The 24359-nt window shown below is 41.0% G+C and overlaps 1 protein-coding gene across 7 annotated transcripts in view; it reads left to right on the forward strand.

Annotated features, from left to right (window-relative positions):
• The window catches only part of nap1l4a (nucleosome assembly protein 1-like 4a), a 68716-nt gene extending 62833 nt beyond the window's left edge, over positions 1-5883 (forward strand). For 6 of the 7 annotated variants that reach the window (XM_024379139.2, XM_024379133.2, XM_024379137.2 and 3 more), the window contains exon 14: positions 4111-5883. In XM_024379139.2, coding sequence (XP_024234907.2) covers positions 4111-4149 — 39 coding nt within the window. In that variant the 3' untranslated portion in view covers positions 4150-5883. Of the gene's footprint in view, positions 1-2246; positions 2286-4110 lie in introns of all 7 variants that reach the window. The other variant, XM_024379134.2, reaches the window with a different exon arrangement.
• Positions 5884-24359: the final 18476 nt, after the last annotated feature.

A 24359-nucleotide genomic window follows, 5' to 3' on the forward strand; every position in this document is an offset into this window, starting at 1 on the left:
TCATTAACTCTGTCAAAATGTGTAACTTTAAGCAAATATTTTTTACTTGTATTTTTGAAAATGTTTGGGTACAAATTGAAGAAATTAATGGACGTATACTGAACAAAAATATAAATGCGACATCCAACAATTTCAAAGATCTACTGATTAGTTCCTATAAGGAAGGCAGTCAATTTAAATAAATTCATTAGGCCCTAATCTATGGATTTCGCATGGGAGGTTATAGGGAGCCAGGCCAACCCAATCAGAATGAGTTTTTCCCCACAGAATGGCTTTATTACAGACTGTAATGATCATGCTGTTTAATAATTTCTTTATATGCCACACCTGTCAGGTGGATGAATTATCTTGGCAAAGGAGAAATGCTCACTAATAGGGAAGTGTGCATTTCTGTGTTGAGAAATATTATTTGTGCATATACAACATTTCTGGCATTTTATTTCAGTTCATGAAACATGGGACCAACACTTTACATGTTGCGTTTTTGTTCAGTGTAAATTCAGGAGGAGTCAGGCAAAAGAATAGTTTCACATTTCGTCCAATTTAACCGACCACCATTAACCGGTTAACAAGTTAAATTCTTTCCAAATGGTAAAATGTCGGACCAACAAAATGCATCTAGCCAACAAGGAACAACGGATATTTTTCATTAAGCGCTTAATTGAAACATGCAAAAATGGCAAGTCTATCGTCTCACAGCAATGAGGCTATATATGACTTATTTATTATTTTGAAACCGTTCTTGTGATGTGCAGTGTTGTGCCTTAAGCCCAGGATGAGTTGCGCCGCTTTCTCACTTTTTTTTGTAGGGAGTCCTCGACCAGGGGTTCAACATATTTGGGGATCCTTGACATGAATAGGTTTCAACCCCTGGCCTAGGCTATCCATTTGGCAAATTGTACACGTTTAGCTTGTCCAATTAGGAACATGTTGGCACATAAAATCAAATGTAACAAACTAAGCGTTGTCTATTTTCAGAGCAATGACGTTACACACACCTTTGTCTGTCTGATAGCTTACCGTATTGCCTATGCACACATTCAATTGATTGGACATGATTTGGAAGGGCAAATACCTGTCTAACAAAGTGTCCCACAGTGCATGTCACATCAAAAAGGAGGTTAAAGGAATTGTCTGTAGCGCTCCGAGACAGGTTTGTGTCGAGGCAGATCTGGGGAAGGGTACCAGGGTCTGCAGCATTGAAAGTCCCCAAGAACCCAGTGGTCGCCAAGCTTAAATGGAAGAGGTTTGGAACCACCAAGACTCTTCGTAGAGCTGGCCGCCCGGCCAAACTGAGCAATCAGGGGAGTAGGGCCTTGGTCAGGGAGGTGACCAAGAATATTGTCGCTCAGACAGAGTTCCTCTGTGGAGATGAGAGAACCTTCCAGAAGGACAACCATCTTTGCAGCACTCCACCAACCAGGCCTTTATGGTAAAGTGGCCTGACATAACCCACTCCTCAGTAAAAGGCAAATGACAGCCCGCTTGAAGTTTGCCAAAAGACACTTAAATGACTCAGACCATGAGAAACCACATAATTGCAAAAGGGTTTTCTAATGATCAATTGGCCTTTTTAAAAGGATTAGCGAACGCAACGTGCCATTGGAACACGAGTGATGGTTGCTGATAATAGGCCTTTGTATGCCTATAAAGATATTCCATAAAAAAATCGGCTGTTTCCAGCTACAATGGTCAAACACTATCTCTGATCAAGTTGATGTGATCTTAATGGAAAAATGTGCTTTTCTTTAAAAAACAAGGACATTTCTAAGGGACTCAACTTTTGAACAGCAGTATATATCTAGGAGAGTTTATTTCAGGCTGACTATTAGCATCTATTGAGTTGCAATGTACAATCAATTGAATGTTTAAATCATTCTACAAAATACGTTTTTGCAGCAACACCGAAAGGTTACAGCAAAACAAAATGTTTTACTGTTCATGAGTTACAAATTATTTTTTAATTGTATTACCATGATACGATTCACTGCGATTTAAACCGAACCCCAAATACTACATTGACGAAGTGAAACGTTTGATTTGGCTTTTTTTACTTTTATGTGAAGTGGGGTCTCTGTTATACAGTAAATTAAACGTGTATGGCCTTACAGAATATAATACAGCATAATGTAGATCCGACATCATCACTCCCCGTCAGTATATTGCGTTTCTATCTGAATAACCCTATGGTTTTGTTCCTGACCATTGTTATTGTCTCTCCCCTCCCCATGTACTTCCCATTACAGGCATAAGCAATCATTCATTCTCACCCCATGCATTTCTAGGTAAGGGAGAAATTAAAATGACACTGCATTCTGTACTTTGTATTTTTGTCTTGGCTCACTTCTCTCCATCTACACCTTTCTCCTTTTCTCTATCCGGACATTTCTTTATCCATCACTCCATCCTTCATTCTGTTGTCAAGCTTAACCCCCTAGAGTCGATGCCCGCTGCCCTGTGTGAATGTAATTAGCGTAATGTAATTAGCGTAATAAAACAATCCCAATCAAAAATCTGTTTTAAGATGGGGATGTTTTTTGTTGTTGCATGGGCTGCATCTCAATCCACGTCACCCTTCTGTATCTGTTTGTCAGACCATGAGACATCCCGAAAATCCTTCTTCCCATGAAAATGTCTGTAGCGTCCAAAAGGTTTACCCCACAAACTATGACCGCTCTATGAAAAGATAGTGAACACAATGGTCTTCCCCATTTTGCTCTACAATCCCCACAAGCGTTGCGGGTCTTACGGTACATCCGATCTGCCAACTTCTGTCTGTAGCATCTGAACCTTTTGGGCTACACACTGTGACCCCTCTGCGAAGATGTGAGCCTCAAGACTAGTCTGAAGAGAGCCTGGCACCAGTTTGAAAAAATGTATCGGAAGTATACTGAACAAAAATATAAATGCAACATGTGAAGTGTTGGTCCCATGTTTCATAAGCTGAAATTAAAGATCTGACATTTTTCATACGCACAAAAGCTTATTTCTCAAATATTTTGTGCACAAATGTGTTTACGTCCCTGTTAGTGAGCGTGTCTCCTTTGCCAAGATAATCCATCTACCTGACGTGTGGCATATCAAGATTCTGATTAAGACAGCATGATCATTACACGGGTGCCCCTTGTGCCTGGGATAGTAACAGGCAACTCTAAAAATGTGCAGTTTTGTCACACGACACAATGTCACAGACGTCTCAAATTGTGGGAGCGTGCAAATAGCATGCTGACTGCAGGAATGTCCACCAGCGCTGTTGCCAGAGAAATTCATGTTCATTACGCTACCATAAGCCGCTTCCAATGTCGTTTTAGAAAATTTGGCAGTACAGCCAACTGGCCTCACAACCGCAGACCACATGTAACCACGCCAGCCCAGGACCTCCACATCCGGGCTTCTTCACCTGCGTGATCGTCTGAGACCAGCCACTCGGACAGCTGACTAAACTGAGTGTTTGTCTGTAATAAATACTTTTTGTGGGGATAAACTCATTCTAATTGGCTGGGCCTGGCTATCAGCCCTACGACCTCCCAGGCCCACCAGTGGCTCCTCCCCTGCCCAGTCATGTGAAATCCATAGATTAGAGCTTCTTTTATTTATTTAAATTGCCTGATTTCCTTATGAACCGTAACTCTGTAAAATTGTTGCATTTATGTTTTTGTTCAATGTGTACGTGTGTAAAATATATAATAGATTAGTGCCTAAAATAAGGGGGTATACTCTAGAGGGTTAACTCCCGTCTCTTCACAAGCCGGTCAGAACCCTGTTGCTTTCACTCAATCTTTCCAATATGTTTATTTTTTTCTTAGTTGTACCGCTCTATCCTTTATTCTTAAGTAGTACCCGGTGTTTCACTAAAGGCTAACTCTCTTCTCATTACTTGGTCAAAAACTTATTCCAGTCCAATTGAGATTCTCCCCTAGTCACCCTTCTCACTCGTCTCCTCGCTCTCTTTCGTAACTTTTTCTCCTCTTGGCTTGATCTGTTCATTTGACACTAGTTCAATTAGCTGACTATCTCTGCCTGTTTCCTTCAACCTCACCTACCCCTCTGCCGTCTTCGTCCCTCAACCCTTCCCCTCAGCTCTCATCTCTCTCTCCTTCCTCCCCTCAGAAAGAAGAGCCCCAGCCTGCCGAGTGCAAACAGCAGTAACCGTGGTGACCAGGGGAGATTGGCCGAGGTACTGCTGTCCATCAAATCAGTCCTCATCCAATCAGCAGGTCTTCCCACCCCTGTTGGCTCCGCCCCTTATGAACTCTCATACAAACGCAATAGAACACAACCAAACAGTGTTTTTAATACATGCATGCCCATTTTTCTGCTGTCCTGTCCCCCGCCCTCTGTTTTAGCTTCATTCATAACCAATTAAGAAGTGACCTGGACTTTAAACAATTCACCACGGCAACATAGAGTTAGTCTACTTCACAAGTAGGTGACTACTGCCGAGAACCTCAGAATATTCAAATTTAAATGTAAAAAATTGGATGGATCCCAAACTTTAGTTTTCACAAATCAGTTACTCAGGGTTTTATAAGGCTAATAAGATAAGTGTTAATTTACCAGGAAACTGCTGAACAGGTTTGACTTAATACATCACTGGGGTTGCTGACAAGTTTTTTTTCTTTTCTTCTTTATGGTGTTTTTAATACACGGTGTATTACTCTCAATTTGATTTTCTTTTCTAATGTTCATGTCCTCGGACTATTTATTCTGGTTTCATGGAGCTGTATGAAGTGGTGCATTATGGGAAAGTATTTTAGGTCCCACCCACAATAGATAAGGCCCATTCTCATTCACCATGCAAATGCCCAACAAACATTTGTCCCTTCTTTCCTAGGCTTTGCAAGACTAACAAAATGTTTATACTGCCAAATTGTATTTTTTAATATGTGAAATGGTTTTAAGCGTTTTGAAAATTTCTTGCCATACTACTGCTTTGACTGTGCCCGGACTCGTAGGGCTTAACTAAATATGGCTACACTTCTCATGGTCAGCCGTTCGAATACATTTGGAAACGATGGCATGATCCTAAACCTATCGTTCCTAATTCCTTATTTGTCCCTTTTAGCTGATCTGAAAGGACCTTGTAGTTTTAAGCAATATAACAGATATTATATAGTTGATGTTATAACAATCCTGCCTTTTTAGAGGTTTAGGTGGAGTTATTACCATACTGCGGATACGTGTACAGGGTTATTTGGTTTGAAAGTGCAATTTACAAATCGTCACAGCACACTAAACAAGAAAAGGGATAGCAGTACAAGATGGTAGAATGTAAAGCTTAACGTTAGTTGAATATAAAACATACCTATCCAGTCCTCGGATATATGTTAGGGGAAGGAAATAAGGGTGTTTGTGTATAAGTTTGGAATTGGGCCAGAGAAGGTTGAGGTGTTGTGGCAGTTCATGCAGCCATCATAAACAGTGCCCATTGTTACAGAAGGCTCCCAATCCAACCCCTCCACCACCAAACATATTCTGTCCATATTCCTGCTAACATACAATGACATTTAAACATGTATTACTCTCCTAAGAATGCTTATTTGTCTATAGAATGTCTCCCCAAACGTGGGACAACCGGTTGCCCATGTACTTGATCTTATCAGCACATTGATGCTGGTTGGTATGGTGGTCAGCGTGGTAGCAATGGTCATCGTTACAGTGCTTTACCACACATATCCCCTCTTTTTTTAATAAAGATTGTAGAGCCCTCATTTTTGAAAGGACCAATCTCTTGAAGCCACGGTGATGTCTTCATCCTCCCCACCTAATTGGACCTTGTGCTAGAAATGGCCTTATCTGGTTCCTCACAATTTGTTACTTGCGCAATATTATTTTCAATTTGTACAGAATTAGTTAATATTCTATTAAAGTTGTGTGACAGACTGTTTCTGTTGATTGTCTTTGTGTCCAGCCATGTTTATTGCAGTGGGTGGGTAATATCTGATATACATTCATTTAAAGTAATTGTACCACTGAATAGTGTTACATTAAGCTCTGAGTTACACATGCAGGTGTTATGAAATGTCCCTTCTGTGATGAATAAAGTAGTGATCTACTGGTAGTACCGGTCTCGAGACCACATATAAAGTGTCTCGGTGTCGGATACATTTGTACTAGAAAATTAAATAAATAAAACTGCTCTGCCAGGCTGTGTGTGTGTGTATATGTATATATATATATATATACACACACACACACACACACACACAATCCTTTGTTTAAACAGATATAAAGGCTAAGATTATAGACCTGTTTATGCAGTGGTGAACCTGTAGTAGGCCTTCAGTTTGTGACAGAAACCTGTCAATCCCTATTGATGCTTACCAAAGTAGTGTGGTTGAGGTATACGACTTATCAATTATGCAGTACAATAGAGTAATCATGCACAAAGTAGCCTACACAATCTCAATGTCAATCATATTCGCATGTGTGTTGCACACACAGCCTAGTTTCTACTGAATATCATCTGCAGGCAGCAAGAGTGTTCAGCTCTCAACTGATTTTGGCATGGAGCAGCTCACAGAAGAATGACATGGGTAGCCGGTAGGGTAGGAAAGAAGTAAATGCTAACTGGGGCAGCAATGGGTATCCGAACCAGGTATTGGAAAAAGTAGTCCGAAGTCTTGGTTAGTAGGCTATTTGTGATGCGCAATGGTCATCATGCTCTGATTGCATCAGGTGCATATGGGTGGAAAGAGGCCCACCCAATCAGATTGATGAGGTTTAAGCAGTGTAGACTTAGACCATCACAATTTTTTATTTACTACAATGTCTATTAATTGTTCACACTCTATTGCTATAGAATTTTTGTAAATGCCTTTGTATACGTAATTCCCAAACATAAGAATTTGTGAAAATGACCATCTAATTGGTCGCTTGTCATGTTTTTTTAAGTGTCATTCTTTCTGGTGGTGTATATGAACAGATTTGATTAAAATTTCATGTTGCTAAAATGTTTTTAGTTCCGCTTTAAATGCAACAGTGTTTCACACGCGTTCTTTTCAAAGAGATGGCTAACAGCAAGCACCCTGCAAAAAAATAAAAACCGTTCCACTCACCAGATGATTATTTGAAACTTAACTTGTTGAAAGTTAGCTTTTCTTGTCCCTTTTCAAGAATAACGTAAACTCACTCACTTTTGTACATTGCCTTGGTCCGTACAATTGACCCTATTTTAGCGCCCCAAAAACGTAATACTTCCAGATCAACTGTAATGTCAATACCATTGTAAAGCACAATTTCTCCCCTTTCCAGCAGAATCAATTACATTACCCCACGCTGGCTGTTTATGCATAATTCAACAAGGCAATGAGCTCTGTTGGGTCTTTAAAAAAATGGCGGGTGGGGAAGCGAAACTAATGTGTGATAGTGAGAAGGAGAGATGTTGTGTGGGAAAAAAGCTTTTTTTCACTCGATCTGACCAACGTATCGCCTCTAAAATGTAAATACAACACTATAAAGAGTTTATGTAATCTGTCATTACATACATATTTCGAAGGTTTGTGTCAAATTTGAATCGTGTTTTTAGGGCGGTGCTAAAGTGATCTTCAGAAGTAAACAGCGGCTATGAGAATGGTGATCGCTTACAGTGATGATGCAAACAATGACTAGGTATCCCCCCCTTACCCCTGTCACTGTCCGTTTCTTGTTTTTAAATGATGAGAAGTGATGCATCGGAGATCGGAGATGCAGAATATCTAGCTGAAGTATATGGTGGATGGTTGCCAGTACAGACATTTGCTCCACCTGAATTAATATGAAGGAACATGCTTGTTAATCTCCATATTGATTTCAGCTACCCCTAAGAAGACTAGCAGAGGAAGCCACTTTAGACTATCAAGATGTGGCCTAAGAGCCGAGGACAAAGGAGTTGACTAAAGCAGAAAGAGACTGGTATCCAGTGTAGATGAATTAGCCATGCGTCTGGCAAACAGCTAGGCATCTAGCATGCCAGGAATCTCTTAATTCTGATTGGCTGATATAATAAGCATGAAAGGTCCTCTGTGAGACTTCCCCCAATGCATTCTGGGAGATAATGGCTTGAGTGTTCAGAAATATCTGAAGATGGATGGGTGAAGTGCCAAACCTGTATTTTCTGCAGAGTGAGGACTGGTTCTTGAAGTGATAATTGCCTTGCCAATAAACACCTGAAAGTTTGTGGAGGTTGTGTATTTGGCATAAGTGTGTGTGTTTGGTGCTACACACTATCTTTACAAAAGCTGAGGTAGGCTATGGAATAGTAACCGTTTATAGTAAGTGTTTGGAGAAAAAATATCATCCGGGCAAGCATTTGTTATTGTAAAGTTCCGATACCGCCCAGTTTCACTCTATTTTGGATCGTTGTCTGATTCTTACCGTCAAAAGTTCCATGAGCAATAGACTTCTGCATTGCTGTACAGTATTAATATTGGCTAAGCTAACCAGAAGAGAGGTAGTTGGGAGGAGGGGAGTAAGAGGGTTGTTGTCCTGGACAGAATGAGTGGGGATTTCTACATTCCGTCCCCTCAATCCTCCAAGGCCAACCAACCACAAGCTGAAACCCCCATTCTCTTACTCTGGGTTGACATCTGAGGTTGTAAACAAGGCCCTATTCATGGTGTGGGGGACTGGTGGTAGATAGGCCAGGAACAAGAAGCATGATTGTGTCTGAGCTACGGGACTAATAACGTCCAGTCACTAACCAGGCGAGGAGATGGAAATGAAGAATCTGCCTGAGGATTTTGATTGGAGCTTCTAGAGACAAAACAGACATCTTTGCCTTCTCTTATTGCAGTGTGAGTGATTGCTTTTGTTATAGACGTGAGGCTGCACTCGTCTAGTCGGTACACATTTGCCAGTTTAGGACTTTTTCAGGTAAAAAATGTCATTACTACGCTTCCGGATGGAAGGTATGGTATGAACTCACATCGCATGAATTAGACCATTGTGTTTATTAGGGCACGCAAGGAAAACATTCTACATTTTTGGTCCAGGTTGTCCCTGCCTGTTTCAGTTAGGCACCAAACAGGGAAACTAAGGAACGCGAGCCAGGTGTGATTTGGGAGTGAGACAGGTCAGGGCTCTGTTGGTCTAGCTGGCCTCCAATCAGACCAGAGCTCCTTCAGTCCCAGTAAAGGAGAAAAGAGGACAGAGGTTCTTGTCTTCCTGGAGATCAGTCATCTCACGCTTCTTACATGCACTAGTTTGATGTGGTTTCACATCAGGTGTGTGTGTGTGTGTGTGTGTGTGTGTGTGTTTTGGTTTACAATGGAAATGTGTTTGAGTTAGTCTGTGTGAGATGACTGGAAAATGTGTGCATTTTCGTGTCTGTGTTTGTCTGTGCGTGCGCAGCCAAGCCTTAAGGAGTGGCCCAGTCAGAAATTGCAGGGTTATTAGGTCACCCAGGCCATTGTGTTGGGATTGGTCTGGGCAGTCAGGCAGTCTGCCAATCCTGGGGTTAACTCAACACTTTATCCTCTAGAGACACTGAAGGGATCTTGTCTATTTTCTCAATCCAGGTTAACTGTCACAATGTGGAAATATGATGAATACCAGGTATTTCATTCCTTCCACCACTCCAGTTCTTTCTCATCCAATTCAGTGCAGATGGAGGGGAAGCCCTCTTAGAGTATTGAGATACATCCTAGCTCTTTTACTCTCCTGTATTTCCCCTCCTCTCATCATCAGCCAGGAGAGTGTAAGGGTGTATTCTTCCTGTGTTCCTCCCAGCTGCAGCTGCAACCATCATCACAGTATAGCCTCAGCTTTTGGCAGCAAGGTTCATCTGGCAATGCTTCACTTGAGCTTTGGCGGTGTGTGTGCTCGTGATTGTATTTGGGGTCGGAAACTGGGGAGCAAAGAGAGAGACACGGAATATAGTATAAAGGTGCTTTATGCTACTGAAGCCAGCTCTGTTCACATCTGAATGACCTCAACAGACAGCGTATTGAAGAGCCCATTACCTCTGAGACCAGATATCGCCACTAGCAGCACTGACACACAAACAGGGATGAATATACACTCACAGAGGGATGAGTACACATACAAACACACAGGAAGGCATACACACATACAGTGCCTAGTGAAAGTCTACACACCCCTTGCAGAGTTTTCACATTTTGCTGCCTTAAAATTACATCAAAAAATTACATTTTATTACTTTCTCCTACTGATCTACACAACCTACCTTCAAAGTGAAAGAAAACTGACATACCATTTCTTAAATTAATTACAAATAAACAAAGATGTCTTGATTGCATTTGTCTTTGCACCTCAGAGTAAATACTTGGTGGAAGCACCTTTGGCAGCAATAACATCTGTAAATCATTTTGAATACAATTCTACCAACTTTGCATGGATCTTTAGGACAACATACTGTATGTATATCCATTGTTTTTGTCAAAATGACTTCTGTGTTTTGGGTCGTTGTTTTGTTGCATCACCCAACTTCTGTTGAGCTTCAATTGGTGGACAGATAGCCTTCTCTTGCAAAATGTCTTGATAAACTTGGGAATACATTTTTTCCGTCAATGGTAGCAAGGTGTCCAGGCCCTGAGGCAGCAAAGCAGCCCCAAACCATGATGCTCCCTCCACCATACTTTACAGTTGGGATGAGGTTTTGATGTTGGTGTGCTGTGCCTTTTTTTCTCTACACATATTGTTGTGTGTTCCTTCCAAACAACTCAACTTTAGTTTAATCTGTCCACAGAATATTTTGCCAGAAGCGCTGTGGAACATCCAGGTGCTCTTTTGCGAACGTCAGACGTGCAGCAATGTTTTTTGGACAGCAGTGGCTTCTTACGTGGTATCCTCCAATGAGCACCATTCTTGTTCAGTGTTTTACGTATCGTAGACTTGTCAACAGAGATGTTAGCCTGTTCCAGAGATTTCTGTAAGTCTTTAGCTGACACTCCAGGATTCTTCTCAAGCATTCTGCATTGAGCATTGAGCATTCTGACTGTGCTCTTGCAGTCATCTTTGCAGGACGGCCACTCCTAGGGAGAGTAGCAACAGTGCTGAACTTTCTCCATTTATAGACAATTTGTCTTACCATGGACTGATGAACATCAAGGCTTTTAGAGATACTTTTGTAACCCTTTCCAGCTTTATGCAAGTCAACATTTCTTAATATTAGGTCTTCTGAGATCTCTTTTGTTCGAGGCATGGTTCACATCAGGCAATGCTTCTTGGGCAATGCTATTGATCCATCCTCAGTTTTCTCATATCACAACCATTAAATTCTGTAGCTGTTTTAAAATCCCCATTGGCCTCATGGTGAAATCCCTGAGCAGTTTTCTTCCTCTCCAGCAACTGAGTTAGGAAGTACACCTGTATATTTTGTAGTGACTGAGTGTATTGATACACCCATCCAAAGTCTAATTTATAACTTCACTATGCTCAAAGGGATATTCAGCTTTTTTTATTTTTACATCAATCGGTGCCCTTTTTTTGCGATGCATTGAAAATCTTCCCATGTCTTTGTGGTTGAATCTGTGCTTGAAATATGCTACTCGTTTAAGGGACCTTACATATAATTGTATGTGTGGGGTACAGAGATGGGGTAGTTATTCCAAAATCATGTTAACCACTACTATTGAACACGGAATTAGTCCATGCAATTTATGCGATTTGTTAAGCACATTTTTACTCCTGTACTTATTTAGGGTTGAATACTTACTGACTCAAGACATTTAAATTTTCATTTTTTACAAACAAAATTCCACTTTGACATTATGGGGTATTGAGTGTAGATCAGTGACACACAATCTCAATTGAATCTCTTTTAAATTAAGGCTGCAAAACAACAAAATGTGGAAAAAGTAAAGGGGTGTGAATACTTTCTCTGAAGGCACTGTATGTAGTAATTTAGTAGTAATGATTGATAAATTGGGACGTTTCAAGAACTGGTGAACACTAAATATTTCCTACTCAAATCATGAAATAATGATTTCTTCATGACTACTGTGTAACTACTGAGCTTTTTGGTATCTACTACTTAAATTGCTCCTCAATTCCTCTTTGTTCATCAAACAAGAAATAAGCTTATACAAACTTAAGTGCAATTTATTTGTATTAAATTAATTACATTTACTAAATTCATTCATTACAACACTTTTAATCCATTTGAGGCCTTGTCTTCATCCAGCTCTGACCTAACTATCTTCAGATCCTCTTTTTTTGTTGCAGCCACATTTCTCCACCACGTAACTTTTTTTTTTTTTAGAAAAGCACAAGAGACAACCAATGATAACTTAAGCCATTTAAAAATCATACACATTGTTGATAAACAATGTTCATCTTACCAACAATGGCCTCCAGTCCTATGTTGAGGGCCTCCTTGGCAACAGGTCAAACGAGGTAAGTAGAATGGGTAAGTATACTAATATGAAAATACTGTACCTTTGCATACAAACATGTACTTACATTTGAATGGGGCTAGCCAGTAAACTACTAGGCTAAACACATTACGTCTCTATGACAACGGCTAACGCTGAGACCGTTTTGGCTAACAATCTTTTTGACATGGTATAAAAAGATATATAAACGGCTAAACAATGACATGAAAGTATTCATAAAACATAAAGGAAAGTGAAACTTACAGATTTTGCTAGCGTAAGGTCTATGAAATACAGGATGACAAAGGATGAAAGATGATTCCATTCGGGAGCGTCAAACAGTAGCTAGCTAACAACAACCAACTATGTCCTGTTTCGTCTTCTTCTGCGGTCATGAACACAGGAAGTGCAGCCACGAGCTGCATAACTCTACTGATCACTACTGAAAAGCCAGTGTAGTCTGCCTGTAGACTACTTATTCACTATACAAACCATTAAAAACAAATACAACTGATAAGCCTGTGTAGTAAAGCTGTAGTGTTTTGACTACTTATTTTCTACTAGCATCAAGTAATAAAAACCATATTACTACTGGAAACACTACTGTTTTCCTATGGAACACAACAACTCCTTTTTCTACTTACCCAGAGTCAGGTGAACTCATGGATACCATTTTTATGTCTGCATGCAGTTTGAAGGAAGTTGAAGATATCTTCTGGAGCAATTGCTAACTAGCATAAGCCCAATGACTTGAAGTCTATGGGATCAGCCAATGTTAGTGCAATTAGCTAGCTGATGCCATAGACTTCCAGTCATTGCATTTACGCTAGTTAGAAATGGCTCCAGAAACTACCTTCAACTTCCTTCAAATTGCACGCAGAGACAAATATGGTATCCATGAGTTAATTGCCAAAATCGCCAACTAACCCTTTAGCCTCATAGTGATGTCCCTTAGCAGTTTCCATTCTCTCTTGCAGCTCAGTTAGGAAGGTTAGCCAGATCTTTGTAGAATCTGGGTGGTATGATACACCATCCACAGATTAGTTACCATTGTCTAAAAATGTATCGCAGACATGCTTTTAATGCTCATTGGTGTCTCTTGAGTTTGAATCATTGTTTGACATTCCCTATCCAATTGAGTGACCCTACAATGACAGGGGAAGTAGTTATTAAATCATGACAACCACTATTTTTGCAAACAGATGGGCCTCATTCAACAAATTGTGTGATTTTCATGAAAATATTTGCTAATCAACTTTAGATGTGACACAGCAGAAGACCTTTGCGATCAAGGCTTGTTTTTAGTTTTTATACATTTCAGATTTTGTTTTTAATTCTCTCACTTATACATTTTGGAGTAGGTTGTGTAGATCAGTGGTGGAAAAAAAATCCCAATTTATTTCCATTTTAGATTGACATTTAACCCCCACAGGACGGTTGAGCTAGCATAGGCTAATGTGATTAGCATGAGGTTGTAAGTAACAGGAACATTTCCCAGGACATAGACATATCTGATATGGACAGAAAGCTTAAATTCTTGTTAATCTAACTGCACTGTCCAATTTACAGTAGCTATTACAGTGAAAGAATACCATGTTATTGTTTAAAGAGAGAGCACAGTTATGAACTTAAATGTATTAATAAACCAGTTAGGCACATTTGGGCAGTCTTGACAACATTTCGAACATAAATACAATGGTTCATTGCATCAGTCTAAAACTTTGCACATACACTGCTGCCTTCTAGTGGGCAAAATCTAAATTGCGACTAACCTGAAATAGTACATTATGGCCTTTCTCTTGCATTTCAAAGATTGAGGAAAAAGCATGTTTTTTTCTTTGTATTATCTTTTACCAGATCTAATGTGTTATATTCTCCCACATTAATTTAACATTTCCACAAACTTCAGTGTTTATTTTCAAATGGTATCAGGAATATGTATATCCTTGCTTCAGGTCCTGAGCTACAGGCAGTTCAAAGGGTCAGATCCTTTTTTTAAGGCAGCAAAAATGTGAAAACTGTGCAAAGTTGTGTGGACTTTCACTAGGCACTAGTACAAACACGCTGGGTTAGTAATTCACAGCATTCACATATTAGTAGCATATTGAAGAAACAATAGAGAAGAAAGACACTCTTCCAGGGTATAGAATTTTTCCCATGAACCCAGATTTAATAATGGCCTTCAGTTAGCCGGTTATTTATGTCAGTCACTGCGATGCAGTGCCTTAGACCACTGTGCCTCTCGGGAGGCCCCATGTCAGTCATTTCTCCATCCCACTTTATTTCGCTTTTCCAAATGTAATTTGTCCCAAAATCCCATACCTATGTCTTAGTCTGAGTTTTGTTTGGATCTCACCCGCCCTCTCCTTAATTAAGTAGTTTGTGTACCTCTCTCCCAGCTCCTACCCGGGTACCCAAGTGGACAGCGTTTCCCGTGAGTACCCAGCAGGTCTGTTTGTATGTACAAAGAGTATCAAGGGTGGAAGTCTGGCCAATCGTGGGACAGACTCGTTTCTTGTTTGGTCATTGGCTGTTCGGTGTTCTGGAACTATTAGGCAGCGTTTCCCCTCCCGGGTGCTTTCACTGGTGATTGGTTTGTGCTGCTTGAGTCTCTTTCCGAACACATTCTTGAGGGGGAATGGAGAGGAAATGAGACAGCTTGTGCAGTCTTTTGGGGAGAAAGGAAATACATGCATTCATTTGGATGTGTAGGGAGATATCTAAAGTTTGGACACTGGGCTAGTTGGGGAAATGTATATAAGAAAGAGGTGTGTGTACTCTTGTCTGTGTGTGTAAGGATATGCTTGTCTTCGTGTCTGTGTGCGTGCCCTGTTTGTGTGTGTGTCTATGTGTACAGACTCTATAGTTACTATCGTTAAGCTCCTCCAGTCTTAATACATCATTATCATTGCGTGGCCCTGTGGCATGCGTGGGAAAGAATGCAGCACACCCAATCAGGGTGCTCCTCTGGCCGGCTCAATCTGGATTTATGAATGGGGAAATAGGTGTGGCTAGGTTTAACATTGAATCATGCCCCAGTCTGCTTCCGAAAAAGGAGAAAGCTTTCAGACCTGACCTACCTATACTCGTATGCGGTTGCACATGAATCAGGATAATCACACAAAAGTCAACACAACACTTGCACATGCTGAGATACAGGTTTTATAAGCACATTGTGCATGTTTCTTAATGTCAAAGTATAAATTGAGTGTTAATAAAACACTTCTAGCCATAAAAATATGAGTGGCTACGAGGGTGGCTGTAATAACATTCTGGACGCTAATGCAGCTGCCTTGATTTCTTACGGGGGTGCCCACCAAACCCCATAGTTTTAATTCAAACCCAAACCGTCATTTAGCCCATACAGTGTAATAATGTCTTGGCTTCCGGGAATTTTTAGAGCACTCATTCATTCCAGATTTCACCCAGATAATTGCAGGGGAATTTCTTTCCTCAACTGACACGAGATTACATCCTTCTCCATAGTTCATACAAGCCACTAACCTATAACAACATGGTTTCAATGTGTGTCATTATATAAGAATTACAAGCACAGTATACACATGTACGCACACAGACACACACCTCATTCACATTGCTTATTAAGGAACTGTTGGAGAACACTAGCCACCACTGAGTCCAGACCCACCATTCAGGCACAATTGGGTGATGTTCAGTAGGCACAACTGTATGGGAGAATAACCTTCTGGAAAGGAAGGGGTACTTAATCAATGTGTCCAGTGACTACTCAAATTATTTTCAGCTTTATTCCTGCTTACTTGACCCTGGTCTATGGAAAGACTGGTTTATCACAAAGCTTCACTGAGCTATGCAAAGGGCAGAATTCATGGGACATTCCTGGATGGCATAAGCCTTGCAGAACAGCATACCGGCCATTCCTCAGTTTAGATTGATGTGAATGAAGTGCTAGCACTCTTACTCATTAAATCAAGATCTCTGGACAACATGACTTTCACTGAATGCAGCTCAACTGATGGCCTGATAGTTCAAAAATCCAGCACCAATAGGCATTGTGTTTTTCCACGAATAGGTACGGGTAGTGTAATTTCGGTGAACAAGGTTTACGTGTTATGCTTAACACACTCGGCTATCTTTTTTTTGGGACCATATATGTAGTCATTTTTTTAATTGGGGGGTTACAGGCACAATATTTCAAGTAATATAATTTAACATTCCATATTGTCAATTCATTATTTTATACATTGCACTTGTGGGCTTCCACAATATACAGTGCATTCGGAAACTATTCAGACCCCTTGACATTTTCCACATTTTGTTACGTTACAGCCTTATTCAATCTACACACAATACCCCATAATAACAAAGAAAAAACAGGTTTTTAGAAACTTTTGCTAATTTATTAGCAATAAAAAACAAGTACCTTATTTACATAAGTATTCAGAACCTTTGCTATGAGACTCGAAATTGAGCTCAGGTGCACCCTGTTTCCATTGATCATCCGTGAGAGTCCACCTGTGGTCAATTGAATTGACAGGAAAGGCACACACCTGTCTATATATGGTCCCACAGTTGACAGTGCAGGTCAGAGTAAAAAACCAAGCCATGAAGTCGAAGGAATTGTCCGTAAGAGCTCCGAGACAGGGTTGTGTCGTGGCACAGATCTGGGGAAGGGTACCAAAACATTTCTGCAGCTCTGAAGGTTCCCAAAAACAGTGGCCTTCGTTTGGAACCACCAAGACTCTTCCTAGAGCTGGCCACAGGGCCAAACTGAGCAATCGGAGGAGAAGGGCCATGGTCAGGAAGGTAACCAAGAACCCAATGGTCACTCTGACAGAGTTCCAGAGTTCTTCTGTGGAGATGGTTGTCCTTCTGGAAGGTTCTCCCATCTCTGCAGCACTCCAACAAACAGGGCTTTATGGTAGAGTGGCCAGATAGATGCCATTCCTCAGTAAAAGTCACGACAGCCCGCTTGGAGTTTGCCAAAAGGCACCTAAAGGACTCTCAGACCATGAGAAAAAAGATTCTCTGGTCTGATGAAATCAAAATTGAACTCTTTGGCCTGAATGCCAAGTGCCACGTCTGGATGAAACCTGGCTCTATCCTTACCGTGAAGCAAGGTGGTGGCAGCATCATGCTGTGGGGATGTTTTTCAGCTGCATGGACTGGGAGACTAGTCAGGATCGAGGGAAAGATGAATGGAGCAAAGTGCAGAGAGATCCTTGATGAATACCTGCTCCAGAGGTCTCAGGACCTCAGACTTGGAAAAAAGTTCACCTTCCAACAGGACAATAACCCTAAGCACACAACCAAGACAAGCCAGTGACAACACAGCCAGTGACTTCATAACAAGTCTATGACTGTCCTTGAGTGGCCCAGCCAGAACCCGGATTTGAACCCAATAGAACATTTCTGGAGGGATACTATAATAGCTGTGCAGTGATGCTCCCCATCCAATCTGATAGAGCTTGAGAGGATCTGCAGAGAAGAATGGAAGAAACTCCCCAAATACAGGTGTGCCAAACCCTTAATAGAGTTTTCAAGCTTCTGAATCTGGTGGGTCACGATTTATCCAGGTGTTGTAAGATCTGGCAGCGGTCAGCAACGTCTGAGCAGAGGAACATGACCGACATGTTACAGCAATCTGGTGCCCGACTGCACGGTCGATGCCGTGGTAGGCAACCATTGGTTAATGCATGCAACGTCTGAGCAGAGAAACGCAACCAATATATGCTGTACTTTTTCCAACCTACACTGTGAATGTTCAAATGATGTATTCAATATAGACAAGAAAAATACTGTATCATTTGTGTTATTAGTTTAAAGCACACTATGTTTGTCTATTGTTGTGACTTAGATGAAGATCAGATCAAATTTTATGACCAATTTATGCAGAAATCCAGGTAATTCCAAAGGGTTCACATACTTTTTCATACCACTGTACATCATCAATTTGGGTACCAGGCATGTCTGTATAGCAGGCCTGGACAAAGGCCGGCCCGGGGGCCATATGCAGCCCGTGACCTGATTCAATACCGCCCGCGGAATCCTGCTCAGATCACATAAAGAATTTGCGATAGTAAAGTTTTGAAAAACGTATTTGTTATTCAGATTAAAAGCCCAATGAATAATCGCCTTTGTGTAATGATTTAACTCCCACCATTTTTTTGAAGGCACGTATAAATAACAACTGCACGAGGACAGATAGTGACTGACAGGCTGACACACACGTCACAGTTCCAGATTGTAGCAAGCTAGAAATTGCGCAAAAATTAGATTTTCAAAGAAAAGGAAAGTAGACAATGAATGTAGGGTGTTCCAGCAAGAGTGGACATCAAAATATTTCTTTATTGAGGTATCAGGGAAAGCTGTGTGCTTAGTGTGCGAAGAGAGCATTGCTGTCTTAAAAGACTACAACTTGTCCCGACACTTGCAGAGAAATATAGGAATATGTCTTCTGAGCAGATGGCAAGTGCATCGAAAGAGTTGCCTTCTCAGTTGCAAAAGCAGCAAGGACTTTTCACAAAATTGCATTCAGCAAACAACGAAATTGCGAGAGCTAGCCAAGTACTGTCCCACAAAATTGCTAAACATAGCAAGCCATTCGCTGAGGGCGAATTCATTAAATAATGTTTAATTGACTCTGCAGCAATACTATCCCCCTAGAAGAAAGAGTTGTTTGAAAATGTTTCTCTGTCAAGACGAACAGTGACATGGCCTGTTGAGGATATTGTAGAGAATATGTAACAACAGTTGAAAGACAAAGGATTTCACCTATTTCTCCTTGGCCCTGGACTCAATCATCAATCAGTGATGCACGTGACACAGCACAGTTGTTGATATTCTTAGGAGGTATAACCCCACACTTTGAAATTACAGAGGAGCTTGCTTCAGTGCAGTCGATGAAGAGCACAACCACAGGTAAATATTTATTGCAGGAGGTTAATAACTGTGTGGCAAAGCTAGGACTATCCTTTATTAAAAGGCCAACGTTTTTTCCTGTCAAGTTTGGGCACCCATCAGTGGTCACACTGGATAACTTTTCAAAACTCAGTACAAGATCAAGTAGCTGAGCTGAACCCAGCTCAGAACATTATTTTCCTGCATTGCATTATTCATCAGGAGGTGCTCTGTAAATGTGTTCTGAAAATGAGCCATGTTTTTTCATTTTTTATATTATTTAACCTTTATTTAACTAGACAAGTCAGTTAAGAACAAATTCTTATTTACAATGACGGCCTACAAAAGGCAAAAGGCCTCCTGTGGGGACGGGGGCCTGGGATTAAAAATAAAAAATAAATATAGGACAAAACACACATCACAACGAGAGAGACAAAACAACACTACATAAAGAGAGACCTAAGACAACAATATAGCAATGCAGCAACACATGATAACACAGCATGGTAGCAACACGACATGAAAACAACATGGTAGCAGCACAAAACATTGTGCAAACATTATTGGGCACAGACAACAGCACAAAGGACAAGAGGGTAGAGGCAACAATACATCACGCAAAGCAGCCACAACTGTCAGTAAGAGTGTCCATGATTGAGTCTTTGAAGGAGGAGATTGAGATAAAACTGTCCAGTTTGAGTGTTTGTTGCAGCTCGTTCCAGTCGCTGGCTGCAACGAACTGAAAAGAGGAGCGACCCAGGGATGTGTGTGCTTTGGGGACCTTTAACAGAATGTGACTGTCAGAATGGGTGTTGTATGTGGAGAATGAGGGCTGCAGTAGATATCTCAGATAGGGGGGAGTGAGGCCTAAGAAGGTTTTATAAATAAGCATCAACCAGTGGGTCTTGCGACGGGTATATAGAGATGAACAGTTTATAGAGGAGTATAGAGTGCAGTGTTGGGTCATGTAAGAAGCATTGGTGGCAAATCTGAAGGCAGAATGGTAAAGAACATCTATCCGCTCGAAGGCACCCTTACCTGCCGATCATAAATTATGTCTCCGTAATCTAGCATGGGTAGGATGGTCATCTGAATCAGGGTTAGTTTGGCAGCTGGAGTGGAAGAGGAAAGAGGAAACCAAGTCTTCATTTAACTTTAGCCTTCAACTTCGATATGTGCTGAGAGAAGGACAGTGCACCATCTAGCCATACTCCCAAGTACTTGTATGTGGTGACTACCTCAAGCTCTAAACCCTCAGAGGTAGTAATCACACCTGTGGGGAGAGGGGCATTCTTACCAAACCACATGACCTTTGTTTTGGAGGTGTTCAGAACAAGGTTAAGAGTAGAGAAAGCCTGTTAAACACTAAGAAAGCTTTGTTGTAGAGCATTTAACACAAAATCCGGGGCGGGGCAAGCTGAGAAAAAGACTGTATTATCTGCATATAAGTGGATGAGAGCAATTTATACTGCCTGAGCTATGTTGTTAATGTAAATTGAGAAGAGTGTGGGGTCTAGGATCGAGCCTTGGGGTACTCCCTTGGTGACAGGCAGTGACTGAGACAGCATATTTTCTGACTTTATACACTGCTCTCTTTGAGAGAACCAATACTCATTAGCCGGCCCACAAGAATGGAATGGTCTACTGTATCGAAAGCTTTGGCCAAGTCAATAAAAATAGCAGCACAATATTGCTTAGAATCAAGGGTAATGGTGACATCATTGAGGACCTTTAAGGTTGCAGTGACACATCCATAACCTGAGTGGAAACCAGATTGCATACCCAAGAGAATACTATGGACATCAAGAAAGCCAGTCAGTTGATTACTGACAAGTTTTTCCAAAACCTTTTGATAAACAGGGCAAAATAGAAATAGGCCTATAGCAGTTAGGATAAGCTTTGTCTCCCCCTTTAAATGAAGGACAAACTGTGGCTGCCTTCCTAGCAATAGGAACTTTCCCAGAAAGGAGAGACAGGTTTAAAAGGTTGGAGATAGGCTTGGCGATGATAGGGGCAGCAACCTTAAAGAAGAAAGGGTCTAAACCATCTGACCCAGATGTTTTTTTTTTGGGTCAAGTTTAAGGAGCTCATTTAGCACCTCAGACAGCGTGACTGCCTGCAGGGGGAAACTTTATAGCAGGGCAGTTCATCATAATCAGTACAAGCTTCAAAAAAGTACTTCACACACATCATATGTCTCCATTACAATCTATGCAAAAATCGGAATGCATGATTTGTCACCAGTACTTGAAAACTTGAACAAAACAGTAAATAAAGAAATGATTACCACACAAACCTTTTTCTGATAGTGATTAATGTGCTGGTGTTATTGTGGCCGTCCTGCTCATTAGGCAGGATTTGGAGGCCGCCCACGGCGGCACATTGACGAGGGCTGCATTTTCTGAGATAAATTGACCAAGATGCACCTCCAACAACAACATAATTCTACCCCAAAACAATGCCAATTTCTCTCAACAAGTGGCATAAGGGCATTTTAGGTGAGCGTTGATGCTGCCCTGTGATAAGCAGTGCCCACCTTATCAAATGCAGTGGCGCAAAATATTTTGCTTGTCCATTTCCAGCGTGCGTCTCTACGGTAGGCTACACCACAGTAAGCATGAGCTGATGTCTTTTGGACGTCTTTTTTTGGTCCTGTACATCGTTTTTTGGTGTTTTACAAAAGGTAGGCTTACCACACAGCTCAGCATTTAACACCCTAGTACCCTCCAAACTCGTCATCAAGCTCGAGACCCTGGGTACTGGACTTCCTGACGGGCCGCCCCCAGGTGGTGAGGGTAGGTAACAACATCTCCACCCCGCTGATCCTCAACACTGGGGCCCCACAAGGGTGCGTTCTGAGCCCTCTCCTGTACTTCCTGTTCACCCACAACTGCATGGCCGGCCACGCACGCCTCCAACTCAATCATCAAGTTTGCGGACGACACTATTCCGGACCAAATCTGAACCAATCAAAGACATCAATGTTTGGTTCCGATTTTGTCTGGTCTGGACCAGCCTTGATTTTGCCCAAACATAGGCGTCTATAAGTCTTTTCAACTTTCATTCAGAAACAAAAATAAGTCTGATTTCAACATCTGGAATAAAAAGGATTTTCAACGTTCATTCAGAACCGGAAATTAGCCTGATTTCAACATCCAGAAAATACGTCTTATTAAAACATCTGGAAAATAATTATTTTTCAATGTCTGGAAAATATCGCTTTTTAACATTCTGGAAAATATGTATTTTAAACATACCGGAAATACCTCTTTTCACCTTTAATTCAGAGCCTAAATTGAACCTAACTTCAACATCTGGAAAATACATATTTTCATCGTCATTTTGCTTACTGGGACACCCTGATTATTTTGTCTCCACAAATGGTTTGTTTACGTTTCTGCTGTTTTGGCTAGATGGAGTAGCTATATCTACAACAGATCTAGCTACTAGAGGTCGCGTTGGGGACAACAGTTGAAATGGTATCATTGTAGCTAAGCCTAATCCTAACCCTTTTCCTAACCTTAACCTCGTTCTCTTAACCTTCTATTTTAATTCACCTAACCTGCTTAGTTAGTTCCCCTAACCTGCCACGTTAATGATCCTAATCTGCTATGTAAACAAACCATCTGTGGAGCAAATCATCAGTGTCACCACACCGGCCAGCCAATCACATCACCCCTGACACTTGGAACCATTGAGTGTTGTTGTTAATGTATGTAGTTAGTGGGCATTACCAATGTCTTAGAAAAAGAGTCAACTCACAAATGTGGGAATTCAGGAGATTTTTGTATGACAGTGAGGAATCAGATTCTGACACAGTGTCAGTGAGGAGCTGTCCCCCAACCTTGTGGCCATTAAGAACCCTGATTCGGAGGACCCCTTGCCCACTGACGAAGTCCCAGGTCCCTCTGTTGTTTCTTACCTTTACCATATTAAAATGAGGGTTCAGTTCACTTAACAAGGTTGACCTTAAAGATCAAATTCACATTAGGAGAAACGGTGCCATTGTTCGACCCCGGTGCCTTTGTTGTTGTTTGTTCATTGTTCATTAAACCGAGGTGAAGGGCATCCAGCAGCGTAGTGAAATAAACTGCAGTATATATTATTCTGTTCTATCATGTGTGGAATGATATCTGAGGGAAAAAAACATTGTTCGCTGTTTGCAATGTTTGTTGTGGTAATATCCCAAAAAGACAAATAGGGAAGAAAAAAAACAGGAAGTTTCACGCATTAAGGATTCCAGCTTTAAACCTGAGAGCCAAATGTAAATGAATCATTAATAACAAGAATTAAATAATAATCTTCAGAAAATGACTTTGTCAAAGCAACAAAATAAATAGGGCTTTTGGGTGATGATGAAAACTTTGGGGTTAAAATGGATTTAAATGAAAACACACTACTTTTGGGATGTTTAACATGGTTTAGTTAAATTAGAACGTGTGCCTCTTCCTAAACAACAGCTGGCGCAGTGCTTCCTGTGTGAAAGAAATCTCTAGCTTTTGCTCACCTGATATAGAATACCTCATGGTAAGTTGCAGACCCTTTTATCTAACTGTGATCCAACTGTTAAATGTAGTGTTTTATCAACATTTGAACACATAATGTCACAAGGACATGAAAGGCCATTCGTGGAACGACACAAATGCGGAATATGTCACCTGATTTTATTGCCTGGCCAATTTTGACATTGACTTTCATTTTAATGTAGGTGGCCAAAACAATGATGTGATTATCTCTATCAAGATTGTCTAACATGGTCACTGAATCAGTAAAGGTGTATGAAATTGAATGTCATTATTCTGAGATATCTTTCCAAAACATACTGCATCAAACTTATGGGTTTGTGCCGACCAGGACTCGAATCTGGATCCAGCAACTGTCAACTCAACATCTTAGCTACACTGCATGACCAAAAAGTATGCGGACACCTGCTCATCGAACATCTCATTCCAAAATCATGGACATTATAATGGAGTTGGCCCCCTTTTTGCTGCTATAACAGCCTCCTCTCTTCTGGGAAGGCTTTCCACTAGATGTTGAAACATTGCTGCCGGGAATCATCTAGAATGTCATATGCTGTAGCTTTAAGATTTCCCTTCACTGGAACTAAGGGGCCTAGCCTGAACCATGAAAACAGCCCCAGACCATTATTCTTCCTCCACCAAG

This window comes from Oncorhynchus tshawytscha, linkage group LG19 (assembly GCF_018296145.1).
Source record: "Oncorhynchus tshawytscha isolate Ot180627B linkage group LG19, Otsh_v2.0, whole genome shotgun sequence".
Classification (NCBI taxonomy): Eukaryota; Metazoa; Chordata; class Actinopteri; order Salmoniformes; family Salmonidae; genus Oncorhynchus; species Oncorhynchus tshawytscha.